Genomic DNA, 14453 nt, shown 5'->3' on the forward strand with positions numbered 1-14453 from the left:
GAGGGGGGCTCTTTGTGCGCAGTAAGCAAATGTCTAGCCTCTGTGGTTCATCTTTAGTTGAGTTACTATGATTTACATCCTCACAAATGTTTTGTCGCGTCGGAGTGTGGGGCCCTTAGGGTTGGGGTTCAACCTTTTGGAAGAATGACCAAATATATATATTTTGAAAAAATGACTAAAAGTTGTATTGACATCTATAAATCTATGACAAAAATGTAATTAACCCTTAAAAAAAAAAGTTAGATAGCACTGTCAAAGTATCAATTATCAATTATATATCAAAATAACCATTTGGCGGTAAAAGTTGTCATTAATAAGCTTACTAACCACGTGTACAATAAAATTTTTTTATTTTTTTCACGTATTGACTAGGATGAGGACAACCTTAGCAGCAAGTATACTCCTTACAAATATATTTATCATTTTTTTTTTTTGCCCCACCAGCCCACCTTCAAGTGTAGATATGCCATCAAAAACATTAAAAAGGTTAAGCAAGCACTACAATCTGTCAATCCATAATCAAAATCATTGAAAGGGTCAGACATTACTCTCAAAGTCCACATTTCCGGACAATAAATTGATGACAAGATGTGCACATTTTGTACTGGTGAAGAAGATAAGATGTGTACATAATGTCCATTTTAATCCATATAAAATTTGGTTGCTTGGCGTTCAAGATTATGTTTAGGGCAAGCTTGTGATATAATAAAACCATAATATACGCACATAAATACACAATCATTTTAATCGCCGCAAGTAATTATAAATAAGATAAAAAAACTCAATACTCGAGAGATATTATTAACAAAATTAATATAACAATTAATTTGATGATCACAAACTTTTTTTTTTTTTTTTTTGAAGCTGATGATCACAAAATTTTAAATTAACTCATTTTCATGTTTTAATAAAAATGCGGAAGCCAATAAAAGCTCGGCAAAAACCTAATCTTGTTAATAATTTATATATGGAGAGTAATTTTTTTTTTTTTTATTTGGATTGACTGATTGGGATCCTTGGAGAGCAAGGAAGGTCAGCCATGTCATCAAATTCTTCCATTTTTGTAGTCTTGTTCCAATCCGACGGTTCACCGGTTTCCAATAGTCAATATAATGCAGGTTTTCGATATATTGGCAAATGATTTGACAGATAGTATGATCTCATCCCACGTTCATAACTTCCTTCTTTAAATATTGTATATACGGATTAACGAGTCATTGTTTTTCCTTTTCTTTATTTAATCTCTAAATAAATATTTCAATTCACAAAAAAGTGCAATTGGCAAAAAAGTTAAGTGGATTTGTGCAAAATATTTGTACACGTCTGATGCTGATATATATGAAGACTCCATATCAGTAATTGCAGGGGTGGTTGTGGTCTCCGAGAGAAGAGAGGGACTGGGAATTGGGAATGGAGGTTTGAGGGAGAAAGATAGGGTTTTTAGTCTCCGTTTAGTGTTATAATTACATCGGGTTTGCTTTCTTGTCCCGTGAAAATTTTCGGTTTTCGGTTCACTTCCAGGCGAGAGTTTCATTGTTTCCGGTGGTTTCACCGTCTGAAATTTTCCAGCTTTCTGCTTTGGGTTAGTGAAAGTTAGAGTCTTTGTTGATGACCTGAATGTGGGATTTTCCCAATTTTTCCCCCTTTAACTAATTCATTAATTAACTAATACGGAGTATAATTTATTTTTTTGTCAATGTTTCTCAAATCCTTTCATTGTTACTGATTTGCTTTTTGAATTACTGAATTGAGCTGGTCTGTTGAGGGATTGGAGGTCAATTACTGCAAAAATTTGCCTGAATTGGTGGATGGATGAATGATTTGGTTTTTGAAGTAGCTGTATCGTATCATCTTACTGAAACCCTACTTTTTCCACGATTTTTTGTTGTCTGATAGTTGTTGGTTTCTTTGTTTTGCTCCATTGGAATGTTTTGTTCATGATCATGGAATCCAGTTCTTGGGACTTGAAGAATTTGGATTGTTTTTAAACACGAATTCTATTCATATCTGAAGTAATGGCTGTTTCTCTGTCTGGTTTAACATGGTGGTGGTGGGGTGGAAAAGATAAAGAGCCTGCACCTAGCGGGTCTTCTGTGAATTCTTTGCAAGATAGTTTGAAGTTCCATCCGGTGAGGGGTCCCAATGTGACCTCTCCAACTAGGAAGGTGAAGAGAAAATGGAAGAGTAGGGAAGATAGGAGAAGGATTGATAAGGAGTATGATATGGTGTTGGTGCCATCTGATGGTGCCTGTTTAACTGGATCTGAATCTGATGACTCGGACTGGTCAATTGGGTGGCTAGAACCTCATGCCCCCGGTTTCCAGAGTGATGACGAGGCAGAGGATAGTTTTGGGGTGCTGGTTCCTTGCTATCGCCATGGATGCAAGGCACTTGAGGAGGAGGAAGAGTCAAGTAATCGGTTTTCGAGTGCCATTAAGAGCCTTCCTATTCAGTACTCTACTGGTAGGAGCTGCTTTCATTTGTTGTTATTAGATGCTTTTTTGGGTTAATATGAAAAAGTTACTATATTTTCTATATATACATGCTGCGAAAACATATTTACTAGAAATCGTGTTATACCAAGCTGCAGAAATCACAAAATTTTATGCTACTTGCTGCTATTTATGTCTTGATAGTTGAAACATCTTATGGACTTTTTATTGGTGTAATGTTGAACTGTTCGGCTTGCTTCCTGCATTATATATCTATGATGATGATGTCTAAAATGGTGCATACTCCTTGTATGAGTTGTCCGTACTCCTTGGATAAAAACTCTGGGTCCTTGTATGAGTTACGAGTAAATTGCATGTTGATCTTGTACTATTCCTACTAAATTTATCGTTTCATCTTTATCGTTATTGGTTTTGTTTTTATTTTCATCCTACATGTTACTGCTTTGACCTGCCAAGGTAGTATCGAACTATATTTGTTGGAGAAGGTTTACGCAAGACTGAGCTAGTTTGGAGCTTGGGTGATGTTATCTCATTGAATTACATACTCAATCCTTATAATTTTGGAGGTGTTTGGCAAATAGCTGTTAGCTGGTTGGGTTAGTGGGTTTTACTAGTTGATAACATTAGCTGATTGTAGACAGATGTTTGATAAATTAGCTGTAAGCTGATAGTTGATTACATACAAAATGCCTTTCTCAAAAAACTGATCGAAAAAACTGCTGGTTTTATCCAACTCAAAATTGTGGTTCACATTCGATCAAGATGAACATGTTGTGTGAGAGTTGAGAAGGGACCCCGCTTCTTTTTTCATTACATTGCCAAGAATGCGCTTTTGTCTTGTGTCATCAAATCACTTTGGTTCTTGAAATGTCTCTTGCTTTTGCTGAAAAGCCATTTGATGTTTCCATCATTGATTGTTGAGTTGTTGGTGGATTTAATTGATTCTTGGATCAAATCTTCACCTGTTCCTTCTTCTTCATGATAAATTCGGAACACACTGCCATTGAATCCTCTCAACTAACATATATTTTCCACGCTATGTGCAGATGCCAAGGAATACATGGAGCAGTGGCTTTCCTCCCTAAATAATTTTTGAAGCCGCTGCACGGTTGGTCTCCACACTATTAGGACTTTATTAGATTCGAGTTACAGTGACCTGTCAGATCTGCATCAATGGCAACGGTTTGTGAAGGGACCGACGTCTCATCTGCAGAGGAAGGGATGGAGTGCTTTCGATCTAGTGATGAACATGCCTGAACTTGTATCTCAGGACTGCTTGCAGTATACTTTGATTCTCCCAGATTACCCTGTGTAGATTGGATGAGTGGAAATTGGCAGATGTTGATTCTTTAGTGTGAATACAGCTGCTGTAAATATATGGAAACATGCCTACGCTTGAGACTTGTTACTTGTTTTGTGAATACAACTCTTTCTTCTGATCTCAGGACCAATGAAACAACATTGCTACTATCCTTGTTATGTGTTAAAAAAAAAAAAAAGAACTATGTCCTATACTCCTCTCAAAAAGGATGAATCCTCAACTCCAAGGATTCTTCACATTCCGACTTGACAAAATATTTAGGAGGATGTAAATCGTGACATGGTCAAATGTCAGTGCGTACAAAGAATCTGTCAACTTTGCGTATAATTTTCACACTGTCACTGTCGAGTTTCGAACCTTATTAAACCAGTGAGTTAAGCTTATACGAGTATGTTCTATACTTCTATTACATATGAGTAGAAAAGGTTATACTTTGGTTGTGAATTACTTTCGTCACTAAAAAAAAAGAACAGGAGATTGAAAAATGAATCATGAATAGCTTTTATGACTACTAAAGAATATATGAATTCGATTTAAGCAAACAATCATGGCAAATGAAATAAATTCAGTGTCTAACCAAACACCATCTAAATCAGTTTTTACATAGACTAATTCCATTAATGACATGTAAATATAATTCTTTACACACATAAATTTGAGTTTGAATTTCACATCCTGTTCTTATTTAACATTCAATGTCACTCTTATAGTTAAAATTATTATTTTTTGTTGTAAATACATTTTATAATTGTGGAGCTTCAATAAAATCATAACACGTCTTCTTAGTTTATCTTTAATTACTATTTCACATATTACTTTGTTAAGAAGTTTATCTTTAATTACTGTTACACCTATTATCTTGTTCATGCAATTGTCTATGTAAACTTGTAAATGGATTTTGTCTTATTGATTATAATCTTATGTGAGATCATCTTATGGTGAGAAGTGTAATACATTTTAGTTAAATGTAGTACTTTTTATAAATGTATAAAAAAGTATTATATTTAAAGTAAATGTATTGCAGGTTTCACACAAGATTTACTCTATTGATTATTATCAATGATTAAAAAAACAGATTTTCATAGAATTTGTCCCATTTATTAAAATAAAATTTTCAAATAGTGTTATTTTCATTTGGATATACCTCATTTCTTTATACAATTTTTAAAGAAAGAAAGTTTGACAAAAATTGAAATTATTAAAGGCATAGTTCCCATTAAGGGTAACACACATATTTTGGAGCAAAAATTACTCCACACCATCAGGGGTAGTTAGCCAAAGCTACCTTACTGCAATCACCATTTTCCTTCTCCCAAAAACAAATCTAGCTTTGATATTTTTGTTTTCTTAATTCTCTTGTTTCTTCAACTTCTTTTCTTCCTCTTGTTTTTATATGATGGGGGAAGAATTTCAATACATAATTTCTCGTTTTGTTTAGATTGAAAAAAAAAAAAAACAGAAAAAAAAACAGGAGACTGGGAAGATGTTACAAAGGGCTGCAAGCAATGCCTACTCATGGTGGTGGGCAAGCCACATTAGGACTAAGCAATCCAAATGGCTTGAAGAGAGCCTTCAAGGTACGCTTACACGGTACTTCTTTGTTCCGATCAAATTTTCTTACAGAAAAAATTTTAAAAAATGAACTATAAAATTCACAGAAAATGTAACATTGAAATGAATTTCGAATTCTGTATTTGCATTCAGAATCATTGAGGATGCTTGTGGAAATTGATGGTGTTGTTTGGATTAATGAACAATAAGGATTAAGATTAGGATTGCAATCAGGATTAAGATTAGATGATTATTTTCTTTTTAATTGTTCATTTTATATAAGAATCATGTGAAAATCTTCATGAAACATTGTGTTTTTAGCTGCTTCATCATCATCATCATCATTTACTTTCCCCCTGGTTGGTATACGTGAAAACCGAGGTTTGATGGCAATGCAGATATGGAGGAAAAGGTGTTTCACATGGTGAAGCTCATTCAAGAAGACGGAGACTCGTTTGCCAAAAGAGCAGAGATGTACTACAAGAGACGGCCGGAGCTTATAAACTTCGTGGAAGAATCTTATCGCGCTTTTAGATCGTTGGCGGAGAGGTACGACAAGTTATCCAAGGATTTGCAGAGCGCGAACCATACTCTGGCCACTCTCTGCCCTGAACAATTTCAGATGGAGATGGATGAAGACGACGAGTACGGCTCACCTAAATCCCGCCGGAACTGCCGGCCAGTCCAGCGGCCGGGGACGAACATCCCGAAGGCGCCGGCTAAGAAACTGAAAGTGGTTATAACAACCGCGGCTGTGTCCAACAAACTGCAGCCGAAGAAACCGGAGCCGCCGGAGGTTGTGAAGAAAACTACTCCGAAATCGGGCCTGACGATGAACCAGGCAACCGATGAGATCGATAAGCTGCAGAAGGAGATTCTGAAGCTGCAAACCTCGAAGGAGTTCGTGAAGAATTCGTACCAGAGCGGGCAAGCCAGGTACAAGGGGATGGAGAATCAGATCACGGAAATGCAGCAGAGAGTGGACAGATTGCAGGACGAGTTCGGGGTGACGAAGGCGATCGAAGACGAGGAGGCGCGGACTTTGATGGCGGAAACCGCGCTGAAATCGTGCCGAGAAACCCTAGCGGAGCTGCTGGAGAAGCAGGTGAGAGCCGCGAGAGATGCGAGGGAAGAATACAAGAAGCTTGAAGACGCTCGGAAGAGGATGAATGCTATCAAGATTCCGGATATCTTTAATCAGAAGAAGGAAGCAAATGAAAACAGTAGTGATCTGGTTTACAAGTCAGACAGCTCGAGGAAAGCAGTGAGTGAAGCCATAGAATCATTGCAGGAGAAAATCAAGGAACAGCTTGATGGAAACTCCATTGAATCTCTGACTGTGACTCAACTAGTAGAGAAGATAGACGGGCTTGTGAATAAAGTGGTAGACATGGAAACTTCAGTTTCTACTCAGACAATTCTGATAGACAGATTGAGAGGAGAAGCCATTGATTTCCAGAAAAAGATTAAGAGCTTCGAGGAGGACAACAAGGCAACAACAGTCCCCAATGAAAATCTCACCACCCAAGTAGAGGATATAGAGAAAAGGTGGAATGATATCAAGAATATAAACCAAGATCTTGAAAACCACAACACCACCCTCAGGAATAGCATTGCTGAAGCACGCTGCAATCTTGATCAATTGTCTGATAAACTGAATACTGTGAAATCAGACGAGGAAGACGAAGAGGAGGAGGGTACAGATTCACCACAAAGTGAAGCCGAGTCCCTTTCTGAACTCGATCCAAAGGAAAATATTGAAAAGAAAGCAGAAGATCCTCTGGCTTCAGGCGATCGTTCTTTAACTTCAACCTCCAGTGCCTCCTCTGTAACAGGAGGAGAGCAAGAAGTTAAAACAGAAGCTGAAAAGCAAGATCCCGATGCAGATGCCACTGTTGCTAAAAAGGAAGAGGAAGCTGCTAAGAAAAATTCGTCGCCTGTGACTGTGGATAAAGCAGCATCAGAGAAAATTGAGGAGACAGTGGATAAAGCAGAAGAATCAAAGAAAATTGAGGAGACAGTAGATGAAGCAGAAGAATCAAAGAAAATTGAGGAGACGGAGATGGAGAGGGAGACGAGTACTTCGCCTCAATCTGGAGATAGTGATTCGGAGAAGGAAGCAGAAATAATCTTGGATAAGGAAGATGAGGCAGACTGGCGGGAGGCATTTTTGAACGGGATGGGGGACAAAGATAGAGCTATGCTAAAAGAATATAAAACGGTTCTCAGGACTTATAAAGAGCTGAAGAAGAAGATGGCAGAAATGGAAAAGAAAGGTAGGGACAGCGAGTTTGAATTCACATTGCAGATTACGGACTTGAAAACTGTAATTGCAAAGAGGGATGAAGACATTCATAAATTACGTCAAAAGGTATTTGCTTTATCAGCAGCATCAGGAAATTGTGCTGGCAACAAAGGATCAAAGGAAGTGAAGCCATCAGCAGTACCAGTTCAAACTTTAAAAGCAGCAGAATCAAGAACCCAGTCCTCAAGAATCCAGTCCTCAGAAGATGATGATGATGATGATGATGACTTCAAGATACCCACCTTGAATAAACCTGTGCTCTCCCCCGTAGAAGAAAAGCTCCGGATGGAAATTGATGCAATACTAGACGAAAATTTGGAGTTCTGGCTAAGGTTCAGCTCCTCGTTTCATCAGGTACAGAAATTCAAGACAACAGTCCAGGATTTGCAGCATGAACTATCCAAAGTCAAACAAAAGAAAACAACGCAAGAAAACAGTGTTGAGACACAAGATCTCAGAACAGAGGTCCGCCCAATATTCAAACACCTTAGGGAGATACACACTGAACTTACGGTATGGTTAGAGCAAAGCGTGAAGCTGAAGGATGAAGTTAAGCGCAGGTCGTCATCTCTGTGTCACATCCAGGAGGAAATCACGAAAGCTCTGAAAGAAGGAGTTGAAGGCGAAGAAATCCAATTCAGCAGTCACCAAGCTGCAAAGTTCCAAGGTGAAGTCCTGAACATGAAGCAAGAAAACAACAAAGTCAATGAGGAACTGCAAGCAGGAGTGGATCATGTAACCATACTTCAATTAGATGTGGAGAAGACACTCAAAAGATTGGGTCAGGAGTTTGGGCTTGGTGGAAATAAACCACAGTTGTCACACTCAACAAGTAAATCAAAAATTCCTCTAGGCTCATTCATTTTTGGAAACAAACCCAAGAAACAGAAGAAATCTGTTTTTTCATCCTTTAATCCCAACAAAAAGTACCAGGGCTTGAAAGAACTGTTATAGATCTTTCTTGATCTATTCATTTTTTTTTTTCTTTTTTAACCTTTTAAGTTTTAACCCATTCCTTGTTGAGGTTCTTATACATTATATATTCATGCATAGATGTAAAACCCTTTTTTTTCTTTTCTTTTTTAAATTTCATAATTTTCAACACATTTGGATACTGAAACTACAATATCATCATGTAAGTTGTTCAGTAGTGAAAATAGATGAGTATTTGCATTCCTCATGTTTCATATTAATCTGAGCAAGTAGAACAGTACACTGAAATTTTCGTTACATTGTTGTTCCAATAATATCAAAGAACAGCTTAACCATGAAAAACAGAGGTAAAAAAGAACAACAATTTGATGCTATATAGAAATTGGGTTCTTATATTAGTATACCATCATTCAAGAGTAGCAATACATGTTTAGACATTTCTCATATCTTAACTTAATCAGGACAACCAAACCAACATTAGAACATCTGTGCAAGAAGCAGAAGCAGCCCACTTCCATTATCTGAGGATTAGGTTTCTTCCGGGGTCTCAAATAAGACTTCTGATACTATCTTTGCTCCCCTCCCTTTGGCCATGTAAAGGCCTATATGATGCATCATTTCCTGCAATGCAAAACAACGCATTTAGAAGCACTGAATTTGTAAACGAAAAAAAATAAAATAAAAATTGTTCTGATCCAAAAGTTAAACAAGTTCACTTCTGTAGGCAGTGAAGAATTTAAGGAATGGATGGAGATCGAAATAGAATGAAGGTACCCAATCCGAACTAGGTAGAAAAGGAATCATGGTATCTTTTGAGAATCCTTTCTTTCTTCAAAGTGTCGGGAGAAAACAGTTTGTGACATGATGGCACCTAAATACACTTTAGATTTTAAAAACTACTGAGATGAGGTTTACCTGTGGATGAGGCAACGCCCCTTTGATATTTTTAGCAACATCAACCGGAAGATCATAAGTAGCACAGCCAGGGGAATATACAATCACATCTTCCAGTGGGGAGAGCATCCCACTGTTTCTTGCAGATAAGGTAGAACACACGAAATCAAGAACACAGATGTCTGTACATATTCCTAGAACCAATATCTTGATAAAGAAGTACGTGTCAGAAAAGGTTCACATCAATAGAACAATAATGCAATTAGGGACCCTTTCAGATACACTACAGCAAATACAATACAATACTCACAGCTTTGATCCCGTTGCTCTTCACCCAGTTTACAAATACATTGGAGCCATCTCTCTCAAGAGAACCAAGGAATCCATCAATACAACCCTTACGGCGAAGCGTCACGTTAGGTTGATCCTCCAACCACACCAAATCTGCAAGTCATTTGAAAAATGAAATTCAATTTCAAGCAGTCAAACTAAACTAAACTCATGGGTAGATATAGAGTTTACCAGGAACCAATTCAGATTCAGGAGTTCCAGCTATGCAGTGAGGAGGATATGGGTGCTCAGGAATGTCAGGATGATGAGTGTCAAGAAAAGCAAAAACTGGCCATTTCTTTCTACAGCAGAACATGGTGGCAAACTTCACTGCCTCACCCACCATTCTATCAATTTGTTCATCCTGCTTTTGTGGAGCCTATAGTCAACCAAAAATTCACATTACTCACTATCCATACTTGAAAATGAAAAATAAAATAATTCCAATAAATTAAAAATCATATACTTGATCAGATAATAAATTACCAGGTTGAAAGAGACTAGGCTGTATGTATGTATGTATGTATGCATGCATGTATAATATTGTATATACACAGAAGAATACAAAATTCCAAATATTCTGTTTATTTGGAGTTTTAGACCACCTAAAGCAAGTATTTATAATACAAATTTTGTCATTTTTTTGCCTTCTGCCATCCTCAACGTTTCCGGATCAGGAATTAAAAACTCATATTAACAATCCGACAAACAGATCAGAACAGCGAAAAGAGAGAGATACAGTCCCGCATATATATATATATATATATATATATATATATATATATATATATATATATATATATATATATATATATATATATGTATGAGTATAACGTTTTTAGGTTTACCATGTTTCCAGCGCCGACGGTGCAGAAGCCGTTGACGATGTCAACGAGCACGAGACCAGTCTTGCGGTCGTCGGAGAGTAGCAGAGGCCCCTCCTCCTCATCATCTTCCACCGGAATCTGGCCCCTCAGCCAATCCATCTGCGCCACCTTCGCCGCCATCCCCATCTGCCTTCTAATTTCTCTGGATCTCTGTGCTCTATTGGCGTAGACTATGGAGTATGGTAGTTGCTGACTTGCTGGTTCGTTAATTGGTATTTGGCCGTCAAAACTCAGAACTCAAAATATATACGCTTATTCGGTCCGGTCAACATCCACATACGATTTTTTTTAACACCCCGTCAAAGGGAAAACACTTTAAAATTATACTCAGTATTGTATTATCGCATAACATAATCTTAGTTACGATTAATATTTATTTGAACATAATACGATATTTAGCAACTAACATGATTGGCGTGATGGTTCATCATCTTGTCCCTTAAGCATGAGATTGAGGATTTGATCCCAATTCATAGGCTGGGGTAGCTAAAAAAAAAATACAATAATTAACAACCAAGGAAAAAGAATACAAAGAAATACATGGGTATATTTATAAATTTTTCCTTAAGGTTATCCGTATGCCTACAATAGAAAGGCTTGCAAGATGAGTTAGAATTTATTTATTTTTGGAAAAGGATAAAGAATTGTACGGATGGAGACTAAAATCAGTGAATAGTAAATAATTTCAATTGTAAATTTAGTGATATGACATTTTAAAAATTAGAAAATATTGTAAGGGTAAAGATAGCTTAAAAAAAATGCTTTTATAACTAAAAAATTACACAAAATTACTAATAAATAATTAAATGCGTTGCACAACCCAAGTGTAGGTTGCACAATCCACAACAACGGATTGCACAACTCACACTATTGGGTTGCACAACCATCACATCAGAATGCACATCCATATTATCCCGAATGCTACATATACATACAAATATAGGTGATATTATACAAAAATAAAAAACAAGCGAAAAAATAAAAATATATTGATCACTTTTCATGGACGAACACTCGATCATGATGAAGAAGTTACTGCTCTAATTCGCAACAGGGATGGTCCACGAAAATAAGAAACAAAATTAAGAAAATCTGAAAAAAAAAATAAACAGAAAGACACTACTACCCCTATTTAAAAAATATCAATCCATGTGATTTTATAGAATCAAAACTAGGCTATCCAAAAGAAAAAAAAAAAAAAAAAAAAAAGGCATGAGATTAGTACATAATTCTTGGGACTAGTTTTTATTTGATCTTTTATATATATATATATATATATATATATATATATATATATATATATATATATATATATGTATGTATGTATATAGATTCAGGTGCGGTGGACAGGCCCAAGTGCGGTTAAAACAGAGCCATTGATTCTACTTAAATCAACGTTTAGATTACCAAAATTAAATTAAAAAATGCGGTGGCATTTTGATAATTTTTTGCATCTAGGTAAATTTAAGGTGTTTGTGTTTGGACTTAATGTGCATTAGTTTTGTAGTTAATATGCGTGTGATTTGTGCTTAAGGTGCGTGTGGTTTGTGCTTAAGGTGCGTGAGGGTTGTGCATAAGGTGCGTGAGTTTTGTGCTTAATGTGAGTAGTTGGTAAAACTTAAAGTGCGTGAGGTTTGTGCTTAAGGTGTGTGAGTTAAATAGTTAATACTTAAAGTGCGTCAGTTAATGCTTAATATGCATGATGTTTGTCCTTAATGTGTGTGGGTTTTATGCTTAATGTGCGTGAGTTTGTGCTTAATGTGAGTCATTTTAAAATCTTAAGTGTGTGAATTTTGTGCTTAATGTGTTTTGTTCTGTGCTTAAAGTGCGTGGTTTATATACTTAATGTGAGTGATTTGTATAAGGTGCTTTGTTTGTGTGCTTAAGGTGCGTGATGATTTGTATACTCAAAGTGCGCCATATTAATGTTTAAGGTGCGTCCAACCACACGGGAAGCATCACTCGCACCGGAACCATTCCCTATATATATATATATATATATATATATATATATATATATATATATATATATATTCACACACACACACACAGATTGAGGATTATATGATATTAACCTTTACCCTTAATATATATATATATATATATATATATATATATATATATATATATATATATATATATATATATATATATATATATATATAGTGAAAGGTTCCAGTGCGGTTGAATGCTTCCCGTGCGGTTGTGCGGTTGATTAATGTGCGTGAGTTTTGTACTCAACGTACGTGTGTCTTGTACTTAATGTGCCTGAGATTTGTACTTAATGTGCGTGAGTTTTGTACTTAAGGTGTGTGAGTCTTGTGTCTAAGGTGCGTGAGTTGTGTGCTTAATGTGTGTGAGTGTGTAATGTTTAATGTGGTCCTGTACATATACGGCTTCGTCTTCGTCTTCGTCTTCCCTTCCTACCCTTAATCCTCTCTTCCTCTCTCTCTGTTCTTCACCATATACGTCTTCGTCTTCTCTTCATATTCCCTTAATCCTCTCTTCCCCTCTCTCTGTTCTTCATTATATACGTCTTCGTCTTCTCTTCCTAATAAAACAGTTTTCCTCTTTTCCCTTAGTCCTCTCTTCCCAGCTCTGTTCTTCATCGCTTCCGTTAGCGTGAGGTGTGAGTTTGTGGTCTGAATGTATTTTGTTTATAGCTTCCTGTGCGATTGTGTTAAAACTCACGCACATTAAGCACAATATTCAGGCACATTAAGTACAAAACTCACGTACATTAATATTACACACTCACACACATTAGACTCACACACATTAAGTATAAAACTCACGCACGTGATGCCTTCCCTATATATATATATATATATATATATATATATATATATATATATATATATATATATATATGATATTAACAGATTGAGGATTATATGATATGGATAGTTATGCTGTGCATCCATATGCACCATGCATGGTGCATACGGATGTCAAAACGACGTCGTTTTATTAAAAAACGCGTGTCTCCCCTTTTAAAAAAATTCAGGTTCGATTCCCAGCAATAACATTATATTGTTCATTCATTTTGGAATTTTAGTTCATAGATTATAGAATTATAGTTCAATGATTATGGAATTGTAGTTCATCGATTCTGAAATTTTAGTTTATAAATTATGGAATTTTAGTTCATTCATTCTGGAATTTTTAGTTCATAGATTAGATTATGGAATTATAGTTCATCGATTATGGAATTTTAGTTCATATGTTGTTGCTGGGAATCGAACCTGATTTCTTTTTTTTTTAAGGGGAGACGCACGTTTTATTAAAACGACGTTGTTTTTGCATCCAGCATAATTTGCCCAATGATATTAACCTGATGTAAAATGGGTTTCGACCCGTTTCATTCAATCAGAAATTCAGAATCCATATGAAGTAGGGGTGTGTGGGGCCCGTAACCGTGGAGTTGGTCAGTTGGTACATGAATCCAATATTAAACACCATTATCGCAGATTAGTGCTCATTCCACAAACCATTTTAGCGGCAAAAGCGTCGATAGCCCGACCCGATTTGCGAGAGAAGATGTGTTACGGCGGTCAGCGATTGCCGTCGAGGGACGACTTAACCGCCCCGACCCGGGCTCGAGCAGCCACGGCCGCAGCGAATGAAAACGCTGCAGTTGTGGAGAATCTCCGGGACCGGTTGGCGGAGACGGAGGCTCGTCTTGAGCGTGCCAGGGCTAGGGAAGCGGAGCTCAACCGGAAACTCGAAGAAATGAAGCGCTTCGTCTGCGTCATGGAGATCCTCGAGAATTACCTCAA

At 36.7% G+C, this 14453-nt stretch overlaps 3 protein-coding genes across 3 annotated transcripts; 2 read left to right on the forward strand and 1 right to left on the reverse strand.

Annotated features, from left to right (window-relative positions):
- Positions 1-1136: 1136 nt before the first annotated feature.
- On the forward strand, positions 1137-3923 carry LOC109172427. The gene is made up of 2 exons (XM_019321578.1): positions 1137-2463; positions 3500-3923. Exons 1-2 carry the CDS (start codon positions 2016-2018, stop codon positions 3547-3549), a joined length of 498 nt encoding a protein of 165 aa, XP_019177123.1. The 5' UTR covers positions 1137-2015; the 3' UTR covers positions 3550-3923.
- A 1077-nt stretch (positions 3924-5000) lies between these two features.
- On the forward strand, positions 5001-8823 carry LOC109172760 (kinase-interacting protein 1). Its single transcript, XM_019322015.1, has 2 exons — positions 5001-5351; positions 5724-8823. Exons 1-2 carry the CDS (start codon positions 5258-5260, stop codon positions 8582-8584), a joined length of 2955 nt encoding a protein of 984 aa, XP_019177560.1. The 5' UTR covers positions 5001-5257; the 3' UTR covers positions 8585-8823.
- Positions 8824-8911: 88 nt separating this feature from the next.
- On the reverse strand, positions 8912-10907 carry LOC109172761 (nicotinamidase 1). Its single transcript, XM_019322016.1, has 5 exons — positions 10636-10907; positions 9980-10166; positions 9768-9901; positions 9479-9664; positions 8912-9184 (listed from the first exon to the last, which is right to left on the reverse strand). Exons 1-5 carry the CDS (start codon positions 10798-10800, stop codon positions 9092-9094), a joined length of 765 nt encoding a protein of 254 aa, XP_019177561.1. The 5' UTR covers positions 10801-10907; the 3' UTR covers positions 8912-9091.
- Between the last annotated feature and the right edge of the window lie 3546 nt (positions 10908-14453).

The sequence above is a fragment of the Ipomoea nil genome, unplaced genomic scaffold (genome assembly GCF_001879475.1).
Source record: "Ipomoea nil cultivar Tokyo-kokei standard unplaced genomic scaffold, Asagao_1.1 scaffold0418, whole genome shotgun sequence".
In the NCBI taxonomy this organism is placed as follows: domain Eukaryota; kingdom Viridiplantae; phylum Streptophyta; class Magnoliopsida; order Solanales; family Convolvulaceae; genus Ipomoea; species Ipomoea nil.

Coding starts and splice junctions, on each gene's coding strand:
- LOC109172427 (XM_019321578.1), top strand. CDS start 2,016: ATGGCTGTTTCTCTGTCTGGTTTAACATGGTGGTGGTGGGGTGGAAAA. Junction 2,464..3,499: donor TCCTATTCAGTACTCTACTG/GTAGGAGCTGCT, acceptor CGCTATGTGCAG/ATGCCAAGGAATACATGGAG.
- LOC109172760 (XM_019322015.1), top strand. CDS start 5,258: ATGTTACAAAGGGCTGCAAGCAATGCCTACTCATGGTGGTGGGCAAGC. Junction 5,352..5,723: donor GCTTGAAGAGAGCCTTCAAG/GTACGCTTACAC, acceptor ATGGCAATGCAG/ATATGGAGGAAAAGGTGTTT.
- LOC109172761 (XM_019322016.1), bottom strand. CDS start 10,800: ATGGGGATGGCGGCGAAGGTGGCGCAGATGGATTGGCTGAGGGGCCAG. Junction 10,167..10,635: donor CCGTCGGCGCTGGAAACATG/GTAAACCTAAAA, acceptor GGTTGACTATAG/GCTCCACAAAAGCAGGATGA. Junction 9,902..9,979: donor TGAATCTGAATTGGTTCCTG/GTAAACTCTATA, acceptor AATGACTTGCAG/ATTTGGTGTGGTTGGAGGAT.